At 33.7% G+C, this 26,160-nt stretch overlaps 1 protein-coding gene across 4 annotated transcripts in view; it reads left to right on the forward strand.

Moving 5' to 3' along the window:
• The window catches only part of SLF1 (SMC5-SMC6 complex localization factor 1), an 88,869-nt gene that overhangs the window by 31,134 nt on the left and 31,575 nt on the right, over positions 1-26,160 (forward strand). For all 4 annotated transcript variants that reach the window (XM_021085386.1, XM_021085385.1, XM_021085387.1 and 1 more), the window contains 8 exons: positions 6,499-6,661; positions 12,301-12,444; positions 18,844-18,990; positions 19,816-19,953; positions 21,383-21,505; positions 23,382-23,435; positions 24,412-24,570; positions 25,350-25,513. In XM_021085386.1, the coding sequence (XP_020941045.1) occupies positions 6,499-6,661; positions 12,301-12,444; positions 18,844-18,990; positions 19,816-19,953; positions 21,383-21,505; positions 23,382-23,435; positions 24,412-24,570; positions 25,350-25,513 (1,092 nt within the window). The remainder of the gene's footprint in view (positions 1-6,498; positions 6,662-12,300; positions 12,445-18,843; positions 18,991-19,815; positions 19,954-21,382; positions 21,506-23,381; positions 23,436-24,411; positions 24,571-25,349; positions 25,514-26,160) is intronic.

Genomic DNA, 26,160 nt, shown 5'->3' on the forward strand with positions numbered 1-26,160 from the left:
ATTCTGCACAATCAATACCAGATAACCACAGACTACTTTTTTGTCACTGTACATTAGATTTGTCTTTTTTTTAGAGAGTCATATAAATGGGATCATACTGTATATACTCTTTTGATATAGCTTCATTTGCCTACCTTGTTACTTTTAAGGTTCATTCATGTTATTGTGTGTATCATAAGTTCATTTCTTTTTGATGCTGAGTAGTATTCCACTCTGTCTGTGTCACAGACTATTTGTATATTCACCCATTGAGGTACATATGGAGTGTTTACAGTTGGTTTGGTTTATCCTAATATGAATAGAGTGTCTGTGAACATTTAAGTACTAGTCTTGTGGAGACATGTTTTCATTTCTTTTGAGTAAATATCCAGGAATGAAATTGCTCACTCGAATGGCAATTGTGTCTTTAACATTAAAAAAGTGCCAGACTGTTTTCTTAGTAGTAGTAGTACCATTTTACATTCCTACTAGCAATGTATGAGAGTTCCAATTGCTCTGCAATTACTTTGGCACCATTTCCCAAAAATTAGTTGATTTATTTGTGTGGTCTATTTCTCGACTTCTTATTCTCTTCCATTGATACTTATATATACCTTATACCAACAACACACTGTCTTGGTTACTGCAGTGTTAGAGTGGGTCTTGAAATCATGAAGTGTCAGTCTTCCAACTTTGTCCTTTTCAAAATTGTTTTGACGATTTTGGATCTGTTATATTTCTATATGCTTGCCAGTTTCTACAAAAAAATAAGCTGGGGTTTTGATTAAAATTTTATTGAATCTATAGGTCAAATTGGGAAGAATTGAGGTATTAAGATTGATTTGTCCTATCAATAAAGTCTGTTTCTCTCCAGGTTGTTTTTAATTTCTGTCATTAATGTGTAATTGTTTTGTCATATACGTCTTGGCACATATTTTTTTTTTGTTTTGGCCGCACCCATGGCATTCGGAAATTGCTGAGCCAGCGATCAAACCTGCACCACAGCAGTAACCCAACTAATGCAGTGACAGTGCTAGGTTGTTAACCTGCTGTGCCACAAGGGAACTCCTGCACATACTTTAAAAATTTAATTCTAGGTACTTCATAATTGGAAATGCTATTATAAATGGATTGCTTTGAAAGTTTTTAATCTGCATCTTTTGAGAACATTGAGTTTTTTCCTTTATTGTTAATGTGGGAAATCATTATGATTGATTGTTAAACAGAACTTATATTCCTGAAAGAAATTCTACTTCATCGCAGTGTATTATCCATTTTTAATAATTGCTAATACTATTTGTAAATAATTTAAAAAATTTTATATCCTCAACCTGATAAATTACATCTATGAAAAAAAAAAATCTAAACAACGTCATGGATTTTTTTCTCTCCATAAATGGGAACAAGACAAAGATGCTCATTCTGACCATTTCTATTGAGCATTTTACTAGAGGTACTAGCCAGTGCAATAAGGCGAAGAAACTATATACAAAGCAAAGAATTGGAAAGAAAGGGAGTTCCCGTCATGGAGCAGTGGTTAACGAATCCGACTAGGAACCATGAGGTTGTGGGTTCGATCCCTGCCCTTGCTCAGGGGGTTAACGATCTGGTGTTCCGTGAACTGTGGTGTAGGTTGCAGACACGGCTCAGATCCAGCGTTGCTGTGGCTCTGGCGTAGGCCAGTGGCTGCAGCTCTGATTCAACCCCTAGCCTGGGAACCTCCATTTGCCGTGGGAGCGGCCCAAGAAATGGCAAAAAGACAAAAAAAAAAAAAAAAAAAAAAAAAAAGAATTGGAAAGAAAGATAAAAATATTTGTTTTTATTTCCAAAAAATATGATCACATATTAAATAATTTACCAAAAATGCTATTAGAACTAATTAATGATTTTGCAAGACCACAGGATAATAAATGGCTATATAAAAATTGTTTTTGTATGCTAGTGATGAACAGTTAGAAATTAAACCTTAAAAAGCAACATGACATGTGTTTTTTAGTGATTTGATTATGTCTCCAAATAATGTGGGTATTATGTGTGTTTTGGTTTTTGTTTATTGTTTATTATTTGTATATTTGTGTTATTTGCTTGTGGGTTCTCTTAGTTTTTTGGAGATGTGGTACGGCTGTCATTAATTATGGAAAATTCTTGGTCAGTATCTTTTAAAATTTACGTTGTTCTTCTCCTGGAGATCTGTTACCCGTATTTTAGACCATTTGATTTTTTCGTAGTTTTTTGCTTGCTCTGGTCTATTTTGTTTTTTTGTTCACTTGTATGTGTGTGTGTGTATCAGGTGGGTACTTAGCGTTGACTTAAAATTGTTTGATGATTTCACCCTAATTTTTATGCAGTCTGTTGATAAGCCTATAAATAAAAGAAATTCTTCTTTGATATAGTGTATTTCTACCATTGCTGTACTCTATTGAATTCTACATATCTTCATGCAAATTGTTCACCTTTTCCATTATATCCTTTAATATGACTTAGTTATTTTAAAAAAATTTTATTAAAGTATAGTTGATTTAAAATGTACCGCTTTCTTGTGTGTGTGTGTGTGTGTGTGTGGGTGTGTGTGTGTGTGTGTCCTTTTTTGTATTATTTTCCATCATAGTCTATCCTGGGAGATTGGATATAATTCCCTTTGCTATACAGTAGAATCTTATTGTCTTTCCATTTTAAATGTAATAGTTTGCATCTATTAACCCCAAACTCTCAGTCCATTCCAGTCACTTCCCCCTCCCCCTTGGCAACCCCTAGCTCTTCTCTGTGTCTGTGAGTCTGTTTCTTTTGTATAAATAGGTTCATTTGTGCCATATTTTAGATTCCACGTGTAAGTGATATCATATGGTATTTGTCCTCTTTCTAACATATTTCACTAATTATGAGAAGTCTGGTTGCATCCATGTTGCCGTGAATGGCATTATTATGTTGTTTTTATGGCTGCCTAGTATCCATTATATGTGTGTACCAGATCTTCTTAATCCATTCATCTGTCAGTGGACATTTAAGCCATTTCCCTGTCTCAGTTATTGTGAATAGTGCTGCTGTGAAATAAGAGTGCTTGTATTCCTTTGAATTACAGTTTTGTCTGAATATATACCCAGGAGTAGGATTGCTAAATCATATGGTAGTTCTACTTTTAGTTTTCTCAGGAAGCTCCATACTGTTTTCCATAGTGTTTGTACCAATTTATATTCCCACCAACAGAGTAGGAGTGTTACCTTTTCTCCAGGCCCTCTCCAGCATTTCTTATTTGTGGACTTACTAATGATGGCCATTCTGAGTGGTGTGATATGGTACCTCATTGTAGTTTTGATTTACTCTCTAATTGTTAGTGATGTTGAGCATTTTTTCATGTGCCTACTGGCCGTCACATATATCTTTGAAGAAATGTCTGTTTAGGTCTCCTGCCCATTTTTCGATTGGGTTCTTTGTTTTTTTGTTGTTGAGTTGTATGAGTTACTTGTTTTTGTTTCTGTTTTTGTTTTGTAGGGCCACACCCACAGCGTATGGAGGTTCCCAGGCGAGGGGTCGAATCAGAGCTGTAGGCACTGGCCTACGCCACAGCAACAGCAACGTGAGATCTGAGCCACATCTGTGACCTACACCATAGCTCATAGCAACACTGGATCCTTAACCCACTGGGCAAGGCCAGGGATCAAACCCACAACCTCATGGTTTCGAGTCGGATTCATTTCCTCTGCAACACAATGGGAACTCCATGTTTGTATATTTTGGAGTTATACACCTTGTTGGTTTCATTGTTTACAAGATTTTCTCCCATTCCGTACATTGTCTTTTCAGTTTTTTTATGATTTCCTTTGCTATGCAAAGCTTTTAAGTTTGATTGCATACCTTTGTTTATTTTTGTTTTAAATCTATTTCCTTGGCAGACTGATTTAATAAAACATTTGTACGGTTTATGTCAGAATATTTTTGTCTATGTTCTGTTTTAGGAGTTTTATATAGTCGTGTCTTACATATAAGTCTTTGAGCCATTTTGAGTTTATTTTTGTGCATTGTGTGAGGGTATACTCTAGTTGTATTGATTTACATGCAGCTGTGCAGTTTTCCCAACACTCTTTCCTGAAGAGACTATTTTTTCCCAATTTTGTATTCTTGCCTACTTTGTTGAAGATCGTCTGATTGCTATGGCTAGGACTTCCAGTACTATATTGAATAAAAGTGGTCAGCGTGGGCACCCTTGTCTTATTCCAGGTTTTAGCAGGAAGGCTTTCAGCTTGTCTCCATTGAGTGTTGTATTGGCCATGGGTTTGTCGCAAATGGCTTTTATTATATTGAGATATGTTCCCTCTATACCCACTTTGGTAAGAGTTTTGATCATGAATGGATGTTGGATTTTGTTAAATGCTTTCTTTGCATCTGTTGAGAGGATCATGTTCTTGGCCTTTCTTTTATTAATATTGTGTAGTACTTTGGTTGATGTGCCTGTGTTGAACCTTTGTGGTAGACATGGGATGAATCCCACTTGGTTGTCAGGTATCATCTCTTATGTATTTTAGGATTCGGTTTGTTAAAATTTTGTTGAGAATTTTTTGCATCTATATTCATCAAAGATGTTGGCCCATAATTTTCTTTTTTGGTAGTATCTTTGGTTTTGATCATTCCCAGTTGTCTTGAAGTCACTTGATGACCATTTCAAAATATAGATCATCTCTTTGTGCTCTTTATCTTTTGGCAGTGGTTTGTTTTTTTCCCTTGATTTGTGTATTTTTTTTTTTTTTTTAATGCATGCATGCGTAGACATCCCATTTAGAAGAAAAATAGAGACTGGAGTTAATAATATTTATTTAAAAATGGGTGTACCTATTTTGTAAGGTGGTTAGTATGGATGGTTGAGTTAATCTTACCAGTTATTGAGCTGCCTTTGGGTTTTGTTAATGCTGTTGTCATCTTCAGTTTCATCATTTCATTTTACTCCAGTAGTGTTCCACATTTTCTCTGTGCTTAGTGTGGAGTCTGGGATGCTGAAGTGTTTTTAATCAGTGTTCTTGGTTCTCTCTCAGCTTTCAGTAGTTGCTGTACTATTTGATCACTGAAGGACTCTTCACATTTTTCTCCTCTCATTTGTTACTCATTTCAGAGTTGGGGGTAAGGGTGGATGTTTTATTCTTTCTGCAGAGGTTTTAGTTTTAAGCATTTTTCATGTTCTTGGTCTCTGGTGTTGGAATTTACCTGTTGTTGCTCTCTCAATTTCCCATGATAGCCAAATTCTGCTTTGAATTATGGGCAGGTTCTTAGGTAAGAGAGAATTTCAGGCCTCTCCCCCAGTATTAGATCTCTGCTTTGTATTAGTGGAGAAACCTAGGCCCTGTCAGCATTCGTGCCCTCTTCTAGGGACAGGTGGCTTTTACTTCTATCCTTTGTCCCGTATTTTTGGAGGCTGTTCGGCAGGAGGTTTTCCTACCTCTTTCCCAAAGGCAGATGAGTTTTCCTTCCACTGTTCCAACAGAAGCAGTACATCTTTTCATGGGTTCTGAAGGTAGAAGACTTTATTACCTTACCCAGGTGACTTAAGACTTCTGCTTCATATGAGTGAGAAAGATCCAGGGAAGTAGGCCTAGTTTACATCTATCCCTTATTGGACCCCAAGTCCTACTAGCCACTTTTGCTGTTACCTGCCCCTAATCTTTTTTCATGAATGCTTAATAAAGATCAGGGACAAAGAGCTTATAAGTGAGATTGGAATTTTCATGTGTCAGAGACTCCCAGTTATTCTAGAATGTCAAGCTACCTATACTTGGCCTTTAGATTTGTTAAAATTTTACCTGATTCTTACCTGATTTTGTAGTTGCTTCTTCATTCCTATGCCCTGGTGGCTATGAGATAGTTTCAATGTCCAGTCTTTTCAAAAAGATGGCTATCACTCCTTTGGAAATTAAGTTTTTTGGTTAGCTTATCTCAGTTATCTGATGGGTTTATGAAAAATTACAATTTTGTGCATTACTTGGCTATTTCTTATTGTCAGGTGGTAGCAGTGTTCTCTTGTGACTTTCTAAATCCTAATCAAAAATAAACTTTCATGAAAAGTTTTTCTTTTTGGGGGGGATCTTCTGAGTCAAATGTAAAATGCATTTCTTAATGTAGATCAAAGTTTTTCAAAAGCTAATTTTTTAGATGAATGTTGCCAATTTTAATCCCATTTTATGTGGTCCAGAATGATTTCCTTTGAAGTATGTTGCCTTTTGAGATAAATACTTTCTTAGACTTCATTGTTCTTTTGGCTTACTGAGGTGACTTTTCCTTAGGAAATCAACTTAAAATTAAACTTAAAAACTTTTCGCATATCAAGAAATGTGATTTCTTAAACATATCTTCTGAACAACTTATAATTTAAAAGAAAAAACAAAAAAACACTGCTGTAATTTCTCCATGGTACTCAGCCCAAACAAATTAACTCCTTTTGGAGTTGTGCTCCTACTCTTAGGAAGTAATTGATTTAGATAATTTTCACTGAATATACTTTTAAAAAATACTTTCTATGCTGACATTTTTATTTAGAGTTTTGGAGGCTGGAAAAGCAAATGTTATTTTACCAAAAAATTCACCAAGTGGAATAACTCATGTGATTGCCAGTAATGCGAGAATCAAGGCTGAACAAGGAAAAGATAACTTCAAGGCTCCATTTTATCCAATTCAGTATCTAGGGGATTTTCTTTTAGAGGTAAGTAAATAGTAAATATTTATAAGTTTATTTTATAGAATATTGATTTAGTGAAATATATATTAAAATCAGTTTATGTTCTGATTTTTGAAAATGTAGTTGAAAGTAACTAAAAAGACATTTTTTAAGGCAGTCGCTCTCAATCATTTAAATATTCAAAAATACTTCTGATAAATCTGAAAGGAGCTTGCATGTTAAATTTCAAATGGGTCTTATTTTCAGTGTTTTGGTGATGTTATTACAAAATTAAGCATTTTAAATGAGAGTATAAATAACATAGCAATGGGCTCTAGTATCATATGAGAATTATTGGGTTATTTTCCATTGGAAAAGAAGGAGCCATTTCTAAGAATTAAAAAATGTTTTCCTGTCCTATTCCTCTACTTGTTTCCCCACTTAGTACATTTACCACTGCTTAAGTTGTTTGACTCGAAATAATCCTAGAAGAGTTCCTCTGAAAGTAAGCAAAGAAGAATTTTTAAAGGGAATCACTCAGAGTGGAAGAAAAACTGTAGTTGGTCTAAAAACTAAACCTTGACCTTCTAGGAAAAACTAGCTTCTTCAGTGTTTACCAACTCACTGGGTACTATATAAACTTTTATCTAATCATTTACATTGGAGACCTGAGAATCACCTTGAAACCTTCCTTTCCTTTATTCCCCATATCTTGTCAATTACCAAGTCCTGTTGATTTTACTTCAAATAACTCCTACATCAAAACGCTTTTCTCCTATACTACCATCAGAGTGAGTTCATCCTCTTTCTCTTGTGTTCCTGGAATCCACCCCTTCCTTATTACTTTCCTTATTCTGCTTTTTTTTACTCTTTCTAATTTCCAAATAATTATTAACCTTTTCTTTCTATATTTCATTCAACTTCATTCAGAAGGAACATCTAAAATGCTCTTTCTGAAACACTTCTGATCCTATCATTTTCCTATTAAAACACTACAATGGCTTCTCATTGTCGTAGGATAAAGTCCTAAACCTGTAACATGGCTTTAAGTTCCCTTTAAGTTACTACCTTTGAAACTGTATCTTGCTCTATCTTTTTTTATGCTCACAATACTGTAACACAACTGCCTTCTCCCATTTTCTTAAATAGGCTAAGCTACTTCCTACCTCAGTGTTTTCTTAAAAGCTCTTTTCTCTGCCTGAAAAGGTCCTCTCCACTACTCTCTCATTCCCTGTGCCTGCTTGCTTTCTGCCTATCATACAGTTTCCAGTTTTAATGTTGCTTCTTCAAGAAAGCCTCTTGTTCCCCTTATTAAAATAGTTAGGTTAACCTATAATAGCATTATTTTGCTTTATAATATTCATTATAAGTAATTGGCTGATTACTTGGTTAATGTCTTTCTTTTCCATCTAAACTAAAAGCACTGTGTCATCAAGGGCAATGTCTATCTTTTCCATAGTTATATGTGAATCATCTTGCATAAAACCTGCATATAAGTTCTCATTTTATATTTGTTAGATGAATAGAGAAATTATGAATGACCCTTGAGTACTGCAAAAGTAGATGTAATATATCATTCTGTAATTACCTTTCCCTGATGAGTAGCACCAAAGTGGATTGGAAATTTGACCTTAGTTCAAAGGATGAATCTGTTTAGACTATGGATAATCTCATTGTCCTTGACAGTGGCTGGGCCTGTGAACCAGTTCTGATTCATGAGACATGAAGAGAGGTATGTGAGTGCCTCTGAGAAGTTTCTTTCTCATTCTAAGAAGAGAGCCACTGGCAGACTGGCATCTGCTAGATGTGAACATGAAAGAATAAGACCTAAATTACTACTAGTAGCCATTCTTTGACCATGAGGAGAAGTAGCCTTCAGGTGAAACCCATCCTATTGACAGCAAAGTTTAGAGATAGAATGTAGGCTTTTGTAGAAATGCTTGAGTTGCTTGACTAACCAACCCTAAGATCTGTCTTGGCACTGAACCACCATTGCTATTCTGTGAGGTAATTTCCTGTTGCTTACATTAGTTTGAACTTGGAGCCAAAAGCATCCTATCTGAATAGTACCTCTATTACATTTAAGGTAATGTTAACTATCAACAGAATGAAAGCCATTCTTAAATAAATTAGAAAAAAAATTTTTTTTCTATGGAAAGAAAGGGTTAAAGTCTAATTATATAATATGATTTATCCATAATCTTATTTTGCAGTATTCTAACAACAGTCAGAATTTGCTTCTGAAATACTGAAGCAAAAATATATCAAGCAAAAATAATAAACAATACTCTATTTTGTAGTTGTTTTTAGAATACCTTGTTTCTTATAAGTTCTAGATTAGTCAGCTATGAGTTCTTAAACCAAATAAGGAAGGCATTTTGTGATCACTTCTGAGAAGAAAATTGACAATTAACTTCATTTTGATGTCTTGCTTTTTCTTCTACCACTTTGACATAGAACAAAATACATTCCTCATTATATGGATTCTGAAGTGTCCACTAAGGAAGAGTTGTCATGTAAAGTGACTTTGTTATTTTACTTAATGACATTAAGCAGTTGTTTAGGAAGAAAAAGTTAAACTTACTTAACTTTGTGGAAAGCTGCTTAGTAACAGAATCAGAAATTACTTAGTTTAGGTTTTTAGGTATTTATTGAGAACATTTGCTCTACCAGGCACTATGCTATGTACTATGGAAAATGAATAAGACCACCTACCAGACTTCAAAGTGCTGCTGCTATTAGTGGCAAAACAGAATGTAGAAACTATTAACTACAATTCAATGTGTAGTGTACGTTGGTAAAATTATGTGCAAGGTATAGAAACACAGAATAAATTGCTCATGTAATTTTTTTTTGGCCTAAGGAAGGCATCACAAAAAGGAGAGGATACTTAGGAATACTGAAAACTTCTTTTGACTATCTAAGAAGGAGAATAAAATGAACCATGGAAGAGTCTTATGGAAATATAGTTAGATTAACAAAATATATATATATTCTTTTTGTGCCAGATCCGCTAATTGTTGACCTAGATTTATAAATTATTAGTTCTTTGACCAAAAGGAAGTCATTTATTGTGTGACTGAATTTCTTCCATTGTATGTGGAAGCTAATACTTAGAACTTTGGTTGTGAAAATTACTATGGTATTTCTCGAGGTCATATTTATTTGAGTGATTACCATGTGCCAGGCACTTTGCAAAGCATTTTATGCGCTTAATCTTATTTTAAACTTTACGTTCCTGTATGGTATATATTACGGCCCCATTTTATAGTTAGCGAAATGAGGTATAATTGAGGTTATGCCTCAGTATAAATGAGGTTAAATAATTTTCCTGTGATCTCACAACTATCATGTGTCAAACCAAAAATTTAAGATCAGGCACTCAATAAATTTTAAGGCTTCTCTCCTTCAGTCTCTCTATTCTTTTCTCATTTTGAGTATTACTAGGTTTCCTTGATACTCACCAGGTCTTTTTCTGGGTAAAAATACTTAATACTGTAAAGATCACCATACACTAGTTACAAGATATCTTTTAAGAATCATGGTATAAATGCTAGTTAAGAACCATGTAAAAAATTAGATGCTTGTTCCATTTACTTGACCTTTAAGTGCTCCATCTATTCTCATGAATTCATTCAAGTTGTATGGTGGTGCCATGGCTAAATCAAGGAATAAGATCTGGAGACCAAAGCATATCCATTCCTATTCTAGGACAGGAAACAAAGTCAAACAGACGAATCAGAAGCCAGGGCAACTGTCATTGCCACACTGTGTTGCACTCTCCTAGATAATAGAATCATTTACTGAATAAGTAAGCTTTTGGTCATCTTTGGAGCATAGCGTTATACTTAAGACATGACTCTCTTTTCCTAGATATAGGAAAATATATATACCTAACTCAAGGTGTAATGCATAGTTGATAGTAAAATCATTATAAAATAAGAATAAATGAATGTTTACATAGATAATGTCTATATTTTTCATAAGAGTAGTCAGTTGGAAAAAGTATTAGTGGCTTAAAGACAATTACATTTTGATCATTTGTTTAGCTCAATAGGAAATAGATTATTTTAAAAATCTTCCACATGTCCTAGTTTATTTATGAGGTGATAATTTTTAATTAGTTAACTTAATACTGGGTTCTTGAATCATACATTGTAATTCACAGATAGATATATATAGCATCTGAAATGTATGCTCAAGTAAGTTTATTCATCATTAGAAAAGAGTAAGTTCTTGCCTAGTTGCTAATGATAATGGTCTTTTTTTTTTTTTTGCATATGTATTCTATGTAACTGGAATCTATATGGGATTAAGTCATCCTGTATTTTAGACATTTTTTTATGATCTAAGCCTGAGGATTTATCTTCTTTGTCAATCATGTGAGATTTAAAACCAGAAAATCAGTTTATCCCCCTTCAAGTTATCTTTAACAGAAATTGTATGTTTAGTGTAATTCTTTCTTTGTCTTTTTTTTTTTTTTTTCCTTAGGGCTGCACCTGCTGCATATGGAGGTTTCCAGGCTAGGGGTCTAAGTGGAGCTGTAGCCGCCAGCCTATGCCAGAGCCACAGGACCTCAAGATCCAAGCTGCATCTGCGACCCACACCATAGCCCACGGTGTCGCCGGATCCCCAACCCACTGAGCGAGACCAGGGATCGAACCCACAACCTCATGGTTCCCAGTCAGATTCGTTAACCACTGAGCCACGACGGGAACTCCTAATTCTTTGATGCAAGGAATAAGAAAGAAGACAGGTCTTCATTTTTCTTAGTTTTCAGTTCCACTTTTCTGAGTAATTGAAGAAATTTAATTGGCTACTCTTGGATTATTCTCTGGTTGCAGGATTGCAGCCTGCTAAAGGGCCCTCATATCCATATAAGAAGCCCAGTACAAGTGAAAGGAAACCAAATATCACGCAATAGGCATGATAACATTTTGGCTATATCATAATTGTTCCCCAGGAGGACAATGATTCTTTAGTCCTTTATGTAAAGATGATGAATCTCTAAATACTCTAAGTACATTTTGAGAACTGCCTTGAACTCATCTTTACTCCCAATTCTTTGTCTTACTAAACTTCTAGAATTATATGTACATATGTAAGTATTTTTAAAATTTTTATTGGTTGGTAGTTTATGAATTCAGTTTGGACTTCTTGAGCAAGAGAAATAAATTGTTTGAGATGGACTTAGGTGAAAAAAATTGCTTATTGCTATTCAAGTAAAATAAGAGCTGTGAATTTAGCTATTACCCTCTTTTACTGTCTGTGATAGACTTGCAAATAAGAAGTCTTATTAGTAAAAAGCTGAAAAATCTGAGAAATAATCTATAATCATAAAAATTTTTATCTAGATTGTAATTTTAACTTTGTAATAGACCAGATGAAACATTTTTGTTCCTAATTATGCATAAAAATTGTTGATTGTTACTAGACCAACAAAGCATTGGCTTTTCTTGAGCTACATTGTTATTATTGCTTTATTATTCAGGATCTTTGTGGTAATGATTTTTTTTTTTCCTTGAGAGAATTTACTAGTGTTTAATAACTTTTGATTTAGAAGAGTGTATTTGACCTACTTGTTGGACTACCAAAATATTTTGCAATTATTGGATACCATAAAACATGCATAATGTTGAAATTATACTTAACTGATTGCCTAAACCATTTTTACATACTTACAGAAAGAAATTCAGAATGATGAAGATTCCCAAACCAGTTCTGTTTGGAATAACCATAATAATCAAGAAAAAAAAAAAGATTTCAGGAAAGATATGGGATTTCTTGAAATGAAAGGTGCCTTAAAAGAAACCATGTGCAGAGCCCAGGTAAAACTTACAGGCTAAAAAAATTGACATTTCTGATTTGTCTTAGAAAATTGTTAGAGAGGCAATATTTGCTGGAAATAACATGGATTTTTGAATCCCAGAGCTGGTATTTGAATCCAGGTCTGTGTTTTATAGTGTATAATTTGAGCATATCAGGCTACTGTCCTATGTTTGCTTTGAGACCCTTACTGAAGTAATAGATATATGCATGTAGAAACACACAGAACCTAAAACATAGTGTGTTCTCAGAACATAATTATTTAAAACAACTCTGTATGTTTAATGTGACAGTGGAGGATATTATGTAATTATCAAAGGATTCAGCAATATATTTATTCGTACGGTCTAAATTCAAGTATTAGGTATAGAACAAGATTTTTTTTTTATAGTGACACAGGTGAACTCTATTTTGATTAAATATGGAAAATAAAAAAATTTGAACAACCTTAACTGGAGCAGTGAAAAATACCTTAAGGAAGTATATATGTCCCTCTCAGGCAAAAATTTTCAAACATCAGAGCAAAAAAGGCATTATTCTACCCTAGAAAACCTAATGATCAGTTATGTTCAGTTTCACATTGTGGTTTATAAAACAGACTCTCTAATTGATTTACCAAATCATTAGCCTAATAGTTATTATTACTTAGTCTAAACTAAACTATTTCTTAATGTGACTAGAAAGAAATTAAAAATTCTGTTCTTACTGCACCTGTGAAAAATTTTACAAAGAAAATTCTGGTAACAATTCGGAACTTCTTCAGCTGAATAGTAGCTTAAGAAACCATATATGGAGAGGTTACATAAAACCTCCCAAGAGTCTAAAATGTTTTTTTGTAATTTTTTTCTGGCTTTTTCAAACTATAATTAAATTTATGTGACTTATAAGACTACTTTCTATGATTGACTACATGTATGTAATATTAATAAGAGGCTTTTGAGTTGATATCTCTGAAATATACATTATAAGCACAATGTAAAAATTTTTACATACAGAAAGGAATTTAAAATAATGAGTTGTCAAAATTTAGCTTTATTAACAAGGAAAAAATCAAATGGCAATTTCATAAAAGATGGGAAAATTATTAAAATACAACTGTAAACATGTTGAATTCATTTTTAGCTCAAAAGAATGTCTGTAAAATGCTCCAGTCAAAAACGCAGAGTGGCTGAGTGGATACAAAAACAAAACCCATATATATATGTATATATATATATGCTGCCTACAAGAGACTCAAGTCAGATCTAATAATACACACAGACTGAAATTGAAGGGATGGAAAAAGGTATTCTACGCAAATGGAAATCAGAAGAAATCCAGGGTGGTAATACTTAAACCAGACAAAAGAGACTTCCAAGTAAAAATTATAAGAGACAATGGAGGATATTATATAATTATCAAAGAGTCAATCAAAGAATATAAAATAATTGTAAATTATGTATGTACCCAATATAGGAGCACCTATATATATTAAAAACAAAACTTCTAATAGGCATGAAGGGAGAAATTGACAGTAATATAATAATGACACCACACTTACATCAATGGACAGACAGATAATCCAGACAGAAAGTAAGTAAGAAAACACTGGCCTTAAATGTCACATTAGACCAGCTGGATTTAATAGGGATATGTAGAGTCAGAATATTCCACCCCAAAGCAGCAGAATACACATTTTTTTCCACAATGCGCATGAAGCATTATGCAGTATAGATCACGTGCTAGGCCACAAAATAATCTTCAGTGAGTTTAAGAAAATTGAAATCACATTATGTATCTTTCCTAACCACAATGCTATGAAACTAGAAATCAACTAAAATTAAAAATAAAAACAAAACAAAACCCCTACAATGATCTGAAATATATGGGATGCAGCACAAGGAGTTCCTACTGGGTGCAGTGGGACTGGTGGCATCTCTGTAGTACCAGGACACATGTTCAGTCTCTGGCCCGGCACAGTGGGTTAAAGGATCCAGCATTGCTGCAGCATAGGTCACAACTGCAGCTGGGATCTGATTCCTGGCCCAGAATCTCCAGATACTACCAGGCAACCAAAAAAGAAAAAAAAAAAAAAACTTAAAAAACATACAGAGGCTAAACAATTGATGGATCAGTGAGGAAATCAGAGTGGGGATTAAAAAATAGCTCAGGACAAATGAAAACAAAAATACAGTGATCTGAAATATATGGGATGCCGCAAAAGTTCTAAGAGAGAAGTTGATAGCAATACAAGCATATCTCAAGAAAAAAGAAAAATCTCAAAAACCTAACCTTATACTAGAGGAACTAGGAAAAGAAGAACAAAAAACCTCCAAAGTTAGTAGAAGGAAAGAAACTGTAAAGATCAGAGGATTGATAAATGAATAGAAACTAAAATAAATAAATGAGAGTTGTTTCTTTGAAAAGATAAGCAAAATTGATTAATCTTTAGCCAGACTCATCACAAAAAAGGAAGGCCTGAATCAATAACATAGGAAACGAAAAGGTAAGTACAGCTGACCCCTCTGAAATAAAAAGGATTCTAAGAGACTACTCTGAATAATTAGCAATAAAATGGACAACCTAGGAGAAGTGGACAAACCTAGAAATGTACTATCTCCCAAAACTGAGCCAGGAAGAAGTAGAAAATATAAACAGACCCATTACCAGTAATGAAATTGAGTCAGTAGTTTAAAAACTCAACAAACAAATCCAGGACCAGAAGATTGCACAGGTAAATTCTACCCAACATTTAGAGAAGAATTAGCACCTACCCTTCTCAAACTATTACAAAAAAATTGCAGAGGAAGGAATATTTCCAAACTTATTCTACAAGGTAAGCATCACCCTGATGCCAAAACCAGACATCACAGAAAAAAAGGAAATTATAAGTCAATATAACTGATGATCACAGAAGCAAAAGTCAACACATTAGCAAACTGACCCCAACAATATATTAAAAGGATTTTTACCATCATCAAGTGGGGTTTATCCCAGGGATGCAAGGATTTTTCAATATCTGCAAATCAATCAGTGTGATACAGCACAATAACAAATTGGAGAATCAAAATCACATGATCATCTCAATAGATGCAGAAAGGGCTTTTGATAAAATTTAACATCCATTTATGTTAAAAACTCTCCAGAATGTGGGCATGGAAGAACCATACCAAAATACAGTAAAGGCCACTTAGTGACAAACCCACATTTAATGTCCAACTCAATGGTGAAAAGCTGAAAGCATTTCCTATAATATCAGGAACAAGACCCCAAAAGGGATCTTGGGGGAATAAGATTAAGGATACCCACTTTCAATGCTTTTACTCAACATAGTATTGGAAGTCCTAGTCACAGCCTCACAAGAAAAAGAAAGAAAAGGAATCCAAATTGGATAGGAAGAAGTAAAACTGTCACTGTTTGCAGATCATGTGATACTATACCTAGAATATGCTAAAGATGCCCCTTTTAGAGCCCATCAGTGAATTCTGTAAAGTTGTAGGATATGGAATTAATATATAGAAATCTGTTGCATTTCTACTAACAACAAACTGTCAGAGAGACTAAGGAAACAGTCCTATTTACCATTGCATCAAAAAATTAAATACTTGGGAATAAACCTACCTGAGAAGATAGAAGGGCTGACTCACAAAACTGAGGCACTGGTGAAGGAAATCGAAGACAACACAAGAAGATGTGTTAATATCCTGTGTTAATGGATTGGAAATATTAGTATTATTAAAATGACTGTACTACCCAAAGCAATCTATAGATTCATTGCAGTCCCCAAAGTATCAATGACATTTTTTTCACAGAACTAGACAAATAGTTTTAAAATTTGTATGGAAACACAGAAAACCCCGTTACAGGTAAAACAGTCTTGAGAAGAAAAAAAAAAAAAAAGCTGAGGTAATCATGCTCTCTGACTTCAGGCTATACTGCAAAGCTCTAGTAATCAAAACAGGATTATACTGGCACAAAAGCAGACATATTAGGTCAATAGTATAGAAGAGAGAACCCAAAAATAAAACCACACACTTATTATGGTCAGTTAATCTACAACCAAGTAGGCAAAAATACACTATGGTGATAAGACAGTTTTTTCAGTAAGTGGTAATGGGAAAACTATACTGGATATAAAATGAGGTTGGAACCTTTCCCCCACCATATCCAAAAATAAACTCAGTTGAGATTAAAGACCTAAATGTAAGACCTAAAACCATGAAAGTCCTAGAAGAGAGCATTAGGCGTACCACTCTTTGACATAAAATGTAACAATTATTTTTTAGGCTCTGTATTCTAAAGCAAAGTAAATAGAGGAAAAAAATAAGCAAATGGGACCTAATTAAACTTAAAAACTTTTGCAAAGCAAAGGAAACCATTAATAACGAGAAAACAACCTACCTAAAGGAGGAAAGTATTTGCAATTGATATGACCAATAAGAGGTTAATACACAAAATATTTAAACAGCTCATACAACTGAACATCCAAAAAAACAAGCAAACCAATTGAAAAATGGGCTAAGTTGTGAATAGACATTTTTCCAAAGTAAATATAGAGATGGCTAACAGGCACATTGTTAATCATTAGAGAAATACAAATTAAAACTACAATGAGGTAGCACCTCACACCTGTAAGAATAGCTGTTATGAAAAAGACCACAAATAAAAAATGTTGGTGAGGATGTAGAGCGAAGAGAACCCTTGAACACTGTTGATGAGAATATAAATTGGTGCAGTCACCATGGAAAACAGTATGGCAGTTTCCCAAAAAAACTGACACTAGAACTACCATATGACCCAGCAGTTTCACTCCTGGCTATGTATCTGAAAACAAAAATAAAAACAAAAAAAAACCACTACTTTGTTTTTGTTTGTTGTTTTATCTTTTATCTTTTTTTTTTTTTTTTTTTTTGGTGCTGTACCCACAGCATATTGAGGTTCCCAGGGTAGGAGTAGATTCAGAGCTGTATCCACTTGCCTGTACCATATTCACAGCAACATCAGATTCGAGCCGCATCTACAACCTACACCACAGCTCATGGCAACGCTGGATCCTTAATCCACTGAGGAAAGCCAGGGATTAAACCTGCGTCCTCATGGATGCTAGTCACATTCGTTTCCACTGAGCCATAGTGGGAACTCCAGAAAACACTACTTTGAAAAGATGCATGCACTCTGTTGTTAATAGCAGCATTATTTACAGTTGTTAAGGTAGGTAGGGAACCAAACTAAGTGTCCATAAGCAAATGAATGGATAAAGAAGTTATGGTGTATATGTACAATAGAATACTGCTCCGCCATTAAAAAGGAGGAAATTTTGCCATTTGCAACAATATGGAAGGACTTGGAGGGTATTATGCTTCCTGGATCAAAGAAAGCCAGATACTGTATGATATCATTTATATGTAGAATCTAAAAAATAAACTAATGAATATAACAAAAAGGAAACAGACTCACAAATATGGAGAACATCCTGCTGTATAGGATGGGAGCTATATCTAGTCACTTATGGAGCATGATGGAGGAGAATGTGAGAAAAAGAAAATATATGTATATGTGACTGGGTCACTTTGCTGTACAGTAGAAAATTGACAATGCTGTAAACCAGCTATAATGAAAAAAAAAAAATCATTTAAAGAAAAACAGCAAAAAAAAAAAAAAAAAATGGAGAACAAAGTAGTGGTTACCAGTGGGGAAATAGGAGGTACAGTATAAAGGTGGAAGATTAAGAGGAGGAAATTAAGAGGTACAAACTATTATGCATAAAGTAAATAAGCAGCCACAAGGACATATTTTATAACACAGGGAATGTAGCCAATATTTTATAACTACAAGTTGAATAGATAAATTTTTAAAATTATGAGTCACCTATAACATGTAATACTGTACATCAACTCTATCTCAAAACACAAAAAGTAGAAATACATATGTAGGTAGATACAAGAACTCTAGAGGATGTGTATAAACTTCAGGTAGCTATTTCCTATTCAAAGGTTTTTTTGAGATACTTTATTTGATATGCTTAATAATGGCAAGACTCTATTTGATTTATAGCCTAAATTATTTTCACAAACATTTGGAAAAATAAATATAATGAAGATAACCAAATCTATTTGGACTAATTATATGATGAATTTTTTTTTTAAAGCAGAGATTCCAAGAAAGCTTAAGTTAACAAAAACTAAATTAAATGTATTTGCAAACTCACTATAAACTTTGAGAACTAAAAATCTGTTTTTCTGCTTCATCTTCATAGAACTAAAATGTGAAATAATTCATAACACTCTTTCTTATATTTAATCTGATGTGTATGTTTATAAACATAAACCTTCCTGCATGAGTTTTTCTGTTGTGACCTTAATGGTTTTGTTGAGGCTGTGGTTAATCTATGGTTTGACTAAAGTATTTTTACTAATATGCAGAAAGAAACAAAAAATCATGATGAAGATGTTAATATTAGTTCTCTTTTGACTGAACATCACAGAAGAGAAAAATTCAAAAATTCTAGTAAATCTTTGAAGTTTGTCAAAATGAGAAATGCCTTAGGAAGACACACATATGGAAATCAGGTAAGACTTTTTAAATTACAAATTATTTATATTTTTATACTTTACTAAATTTACCAAATATAATGTCACTTATGAAGTTATTTCTTCTGAATTATATGTTTTATGTATAAATGTTTATTAAGCTTTTATGTACAGTTTTTGGAAGAATGCAAAAATGAGTGCTGTGTACCCACTAGCTAGTTTAAGAAATAGAGCAATCCCAGTTTTTTAAGACTATATCCCCTTGGCTTCCTATTACCCAGAGGTGAGCTCTGTTAGAATTTGTTTTAATTATTGTTTTTCATTTGACCAGCATTGTATGTATCCCTGACAATATATTTAGTTTTGCCTGTTAATAAACTTTTTGTAGTTTGTGGTAATTACAGACTTCAGTGACTTTAGTTTTTGCTGGCATGTATATAATGTTTCATTGTTTCACAATTTTATCTTTTATCTATTTTACTATTGATAAGTATTTGAGTTTGTTGGTTTATGTTTGATGGATTTGTTGGTTTTTGCAGTTATGAACAGTTCTGCCATGAACAGTATGAACATTTTCTTACATGACTCTTGGTGCACATATTCAAGAGTTCCTCTAACTTAAGTATATATCCCTAGGAGAATTGCTGCATCCTAAGGACCATGCATGTTTAACTGCACTAGGAAATGACCAGCTGTTTTCCAAAATGTTTAACTAATTTATACCTACTCCAACAGTGCATGAGATTTCCTGTTGTATGTAACTCTATTTTTTTACATATTATATATCAGACTCTTCTCGAGTTATTTGGATTTTGTAACACATACATGTTGAGGTTTATTTAATTGTGGTCTAAATGTATGTAGAAGGAAACTAAGAAAAAAGATGAAGATATTCAAAGATATACTTTGAGGAAAAAACGCAAAAAAGAGAAAGAAAGAGATCCCAGGAAGGACATCGAACATAACAGAAGTACCTCAAGAAAGCACATATATAGAGATCAGGTAAAAAACTTTGTAAGCTAAGCTAAAGGGTTTTTATTTTTTCTGGTTGTTCTTCAGTATCATTATACATATCTGACTTTTGTGGTTATGTGCCATATTAAATAGGATTTGCACATCTTATGAAAAGAATCTTCTAGATTTGATCTGGTGTGATATTCATAATTAATGTTATAATTAACTTTGGTTCACAGTGAAAGTATTTTTGCATGCAAACACAGAGGATATTCAAACATTTTATTTTGCCTGAGAAAAACAAAAAAAGGTTTAGAAAAAAGAGGCTAAAATTCTTAAAATGAAAAATATCTTAAGACTATATATGTATGTATTTTGGGTAATATATTCTAATTTGAATTTTAGTTTGGTTGGTTTTTGGGGGGAGGGGTTTGTTCTGATTTTTTTGGGCCATAGTGTACAGCAGCTTGATATGGGATCTCAGTTCCCAGACCAGGGATTGAACCCAGGCCAAAAGCCCAACCCCTAGACCACTAGGGAACTCCCTGAATTTTTGTGTTTTATCCTTCTCTTCCCTGGTGTAGTACAAACTATTAATAAAAATGTAGAATGTCTTTTAAATAGATTCCTTCTTGAGTTAATTTTTCTAGAGTGTAACTTTTACACTATGGACCATAGAATGGAAAGTTCGCTTGTGGCGTAGCTGGTTAAGGATCCAGCATTGCTGCAAATGTAATACGGTTTGATCCCTGGCCTGGGAACTTCCACATGCTACAGGTGCAACCACCCAAAAAAAAAAAAAAAAAAAAAAAAAAGCTACAGCATGTTTATATACATATATTCAGAAAGATCTTAAGAAAAATGATAAAGGTAAATAAATAGTCATGTTTTATGGGAATATGGCAACAAAATAAGAGAGAAAGCGGTTCCAGGAAAGATTTGGAACAGGTTAACATGAAAACTATTTAAGAAGGTACACATGGGAGGGAGTTCCTGTCGTGGCCCAGTGGTTAACGAGATCCGACTAGGAACCATGAGGTTGTGGGTTCAATCCCTGGCCTGGCTCGGTAGGTTAATGATCTGATGTTGCTGTGAGCTGTGGTGTAGGTCGCAGACGTGGCTCAGATCTGGCGTTGCTGTGGCTGTGGTGTAGGCTGGTGGCTACAGCTCCAATTAGATCCCTAGCCTGGGAACCTCCATATGCTGCAGGAGCGGCCCTAGAAAAGGCAAAAAGACCAAAAAAAAAAAAAAAAAAAGAAGAAGGTACCCATGTAAATATCAAGTAAAACTTTCAACATTTGATTTTTAATTTTTTGAAGTTTCTTTGTGTAATCTTTATATAATGTAATCGTAAGAATCTTTGTTGTGGTTAACATGGCATGAATGAGTTTTTCTTACATTGTACTGTGAAACTTAACTCAATTTGTGTTGATATTCTCTTTATTACATTGTCTAATGTATTTTTATGTGTATGCAGAAAGAAATGAAGAACTCTGTTTTTGCTGATCAGACCAAAGAATCAAAAACCAAGGATATCAGGACAGATGTGAATATTGTTGAAGTAAAAAATGCCTTAAGGAAACACATATATAGAGCTCAGGTACAACTTGACATTCTAAAATTTTTGTAGTTTTTTGTCCTTCTGCATTAGTAATAATAATGTGTAATAGTAAAATGACTTATGTTTGTCTTAAAATCATTTTCTTAGTTCATTACTTTTTAACAAATAGTAGTGTATTTGGACTTTTAGTAAATTCTTTGCTATTTATACCTTGATGATGTCATGCATAAATTGTTTACAAACTAGTGTAACTTGTTGCTGGATGCTTGCCAACCTGCTATTGGAGGATGAGGGCTGGAGGATCTGTGTTTCGCTTGTCCTGGTTCAGCCTCAGTCAGAGGAAGGCTCTGAAGCCTTGGGTTTGGGGGAAGGGCTTTCTCAGTTTTTTACCCTCCCCCCAGTAATAGGGACTCTATTGATCTGGGATCACCATCTCTTCAGGGGTGAAGAATTTTTTTTTCTTATTCCTTTATCCAGCAGGTTATGAGTTTTCAGCTGTGTCCTAAGGGTGACAGTGTTTGCTGCCTTTCCCATGGCAGTTGCTGTTCACCTCCTCCCGGCCTCCCAATGAAGGAAATTCTTTAGTCTCCTACCCTGCCTCCTTTCATTAACATTAGTACCCCCTGAGGTCTATGGAGAAAATCATGCCATTGTGTACAAACTACCTCTGTGTCATTGATTCTGGATTCCCAGGGGTTCTGTTCTCTCATGCTGGCCCACACTTGGCCTTCAGTGGTGAAAATTAAACTGAAATTTTCTTACAAACTGTAATGGAATCCTTCTTTTCCTACCATGATGTCTCAGATAAATCAGTCCTCATGTTCGATGTCCTTGGAGGCTCCTGTATTTCTTCATATTTACGTTTAGTTGGTTGCACTAAGAACTCTGTTATCTGATGGGTTCAAGTAAAATTATGATTTCATAGGTGTTCCAGCTTTTTCTTATTTTTAACATGGGGACGTCTCTCTCCATCCTTAGTGGAATCCAAAGCTCTATCATTGTTTTAATTTGTATTTCTTCTCTTAGTAGAAAATTTGAGCATATTTTATGCCTTCACTTAGCATTTGTATATTTCTTCCTCTGCCAATTGCTTGTTCATATTATTTTCTTTATTTTTCCATTAGGTTGTTTTATACCACTGTTCCTAGAACTCTTTATGTAATCAGAGTTTCTATGTTTGTTGCAAGTATTTTTCCAGTATACTCCTAAAAACAAATACAATTATAGGTATTTGACAACAAAATGATTACATTATTTTCTCCTATGGAGTTTTATACAAAATCCATGCACTCTCACTCTTGCTCGCTCTCGTGCTCTCTCTCTCTCTCTATATATATATATATATACACACACACACACACAAACATGTTTTTTTGTTTTTTTTGGCCATGCCTGTAGCATGTGGATGTTCCCAGGCTAGGAATTATATCAGAGCTGCAGCTTCAGGCCTACACCACAATACCAGATCTGAGCTGCATTTGCAAGCTACACTGCAGCTTGGGACAATGCCAGATCCTTAACCCACTGAGAAAGGCCAGGGGTCGAACCTGCATCCTCACAGACACTGTGTTGGATTCTTAACCCGCTGAGCCACGATGGCAACTCCCTTCATTTATATTTCTAATTATTAAAATACTAAGGACAATGGATATCTTCAGATCTTCAAAGTGAATATGACTTTACTTCTTACTTTAATTTAGAAAGAAAAAATAGAGATTATACACATGAGAGTTCCATATTCTCAAAGTGATGGAGGTCACTAGTCTGAGTAAACTTGAGAATCAAATAAATTATAGCAATTAATATCTTCCTGAATCTGTTTTGTAAGTTTGGCCAAGGTTTTATACTTTGTAAGCTGAACTGTATTTCTTGACCTTAAAATGTTTAATTTCAATTAATGGTTTCTGTTTTGTAGGCTATACGATACAGCTGCATTAGAATAGATAAACAACCCGTATACAATGTTGAGGTAAGGGATTTGGAGTAGGGCGGTGATGAAACCAAAAAGGAATCTTTATGTTTTACTATTTTTAATTATTTTGATATAAAGGAATGTCATCAGCAAGACAGAGGGACCCTATCAAATTTGCAATGTAGTTTCTATAATCAGATATGAAAAACAAAAATGGTATTCTATCAAAAATATGCTTATACAGTAATAAAAACTGATAGCAATAATTTTAAAAACTTACTTTATCATATCATAGGTGAACTGTGTATCACTGTTTATACACTTCAGCACTTTTCATAATTACAACTTCAAAATTACATTTTCAGTGCAGTATTTACAAAAGTATGTTATTTTCTTTATATCATTATTCATCCCTTTAGAATGTTTTTACACTTTGTAGTCTTTCAGAATATTCTTGATTCTCAGTTCAAAGTAGTCACTTTTACTGAAAATATTTTAACCAAGGGGGATTAGTTTGTGTAACTCTTAGTTATATTAATGTGCATCCTTAGAGTTATTTTATGATTCTATAGCAAAGGTCAGTTTGCACATACTGATTGTACTTGATAACATCTTAATATTTAGTATATTTTAATAGGCATACTTTGCTTATGTTTAAATTAAAAAAAATAATAATAATTTTGCATCTAAATTAGAACTGTGTATAGTTGTACCTCCAGCTGAAGTCTCCTCATTAGCAGCCAGAGTTTGAAAATGGCTTTTAAAGTTTCTTTTTTAGAGGCAGTATTTCCCTTTACTTTTTAAGGCAACAAATGATAAATACAAGTAGTAATGTGTATGTTTTGTAGTGTTTTGTAGTTGTAAAATATGTTCATGTAAATCCTTTTGAACCATGTAACAACCCTATGAAGTAGTAAGGGCAGGGATTGTTCATTTTACTGAAGAGGAAATTAAGGCTCTTTACTAATTCAAGATTTCATCCCAGAATTTTATCTTCTTGCTTCTTTGAATCATAGAATCTTTCCTTTCTCAGGTTAAAAATGCTGAATTTCCCAGAGGTGTATTGAATTTAATTGAAAGCCTCATAGAAGGACAATTTTTTAAAGAAGCAATTGAGGAACTTTCCTCTTTGCAAGCACATTATATCCCTCCTGTATGCCTTCTTCATGCTCTTCTAGAAAACATTCTACAGGTAAGGGCATTATTAAGGGTTTATAATCTTTCAAAGTATGTTAAAAATGAACATTTTCCTATTTGTAAGTTTCTAGCTTATTTTCTCTTTTCAGTATTCTTTCCTCTAATTTTAATAGGAAATGCAGTAGCCATGTATTACCTTTCTTATTTTTAAGCTAGATATTACTCTGAGTGCTTTAACTTAATATTTTTTCAGAGGCAGTAAAGTTTCTAATGTAAAAATCAGACTACAAGGATCTAGAATGTCATTTAGTAAATTACTCATTTAGTACATTGGTAAAAATCATTTTTACTCATCATATATATAGACAATGAGCAAACTCATTAAACCTTAAAAACCTATAGGTACAGCTTTTCAAGGTAGCTTTCTAATCATATTCTTCATCAAGATGCAAATTTGAAGAAACAACCAGTTTAAGCTGTGGTGGGTTAATATTGGTGATAAGGTTACAGGTAAAGTTTCTTCCCTTTGGTTTACTTCAAGTCACATTTGGAAACTCTTTATCTCACTATAATCATGAGAAGTAACATGGACATTTCATATATTAGTTCCAGTAGCTAGGATTACCTAATATGTGGATACACACTTAGAGCATGCCTCTCAGTTGCAGTAATTAATTAGCTAAATATGACCATTCCATCTCTTCTCCTTTGTCCAAACACATATATCTGCCCAGAAAGTTAGGTCTGGGTTATTATAATTTTAGAGTGAATTAGCTGGTAAAACTGTACATTTAGCTATAGCATTTTATTTGTTTGTTTATTTTTAAATAATAGGATAACATAGATACATTTTCTGGTCGATACTTTGATATATTGTCAGCTCTTCTTCACCTCCACCCTCCTTGGAAGTCCCCAGCTATGTCAAGATATTACTTAGAATTGTTTCAGTGTCCAGCTTGTATGAAAGGGGCATGGTCTCTAATAGAAGTGCTTATCAGGTAAGGAATTGTGAGGATGCTAAATTTTGTATAGTTGTTGTTTTGATGTATATTAGATACTGATATAAGAAGAACATTTATTTTTAGAAAAGTTTTTCTGTCTGTGTAGTATGTTTGTGCATTGTATTTACTGAGAAAGCCAAGTCTAAATTGGTCATATTTGTCAATCAGTTTATTAAAAAAACAAATGTGTAATGAATATATGAAATGAACTCATGGGAAAGCCAAATCTTTATTCATTTTTATTCTTTAACAAAATAAGTTTGCACATTGTTTTGAAAATTAAGAAAATTTATTGGCTATGAATTTCATTGTCAAGTTTTGGTCGTCAAAAGTATAAACATTTGTAACTTCGTACAGTATCTATTTTAGTGTTTCTGTTACATTTTTTCAGCTATAAATTTGAATTTTGTAACTGAACTTAATGAACTTAATGTTTCCTAAATATGTCATCTCTCCTGCTTCTGCACAAGCTATCATCTGCCTAGATCCTTCCTTTGTCTTCCATTTGTTAATCTCCTCAGAGATCTCCCTATTTCTGCTTCTTTCTCGCAACAAAATTAATCATTTTCCGTCTCTTTGACAGTTTTCTATATCTTGATAGTCCTTTTTTGTTTGGGAAAACAAAAAAGAAAACAAAACTTCTT

The sequence above is a fragment of the Sus scrofa genome, chromosome 2 (assembly GCF_000003025.6).
Source record: "Sus scrofa isolate TJ Tabasco breed Duroc chromosome 2, Sscrofa11.1, whole genome shotgun sequence".
NCBI classification, from domain to species: Eukaryota; Metazoa; Chordata; class Mammalia; order Artiodactyla; family Suidae; genus Sus; species Sus scrofa.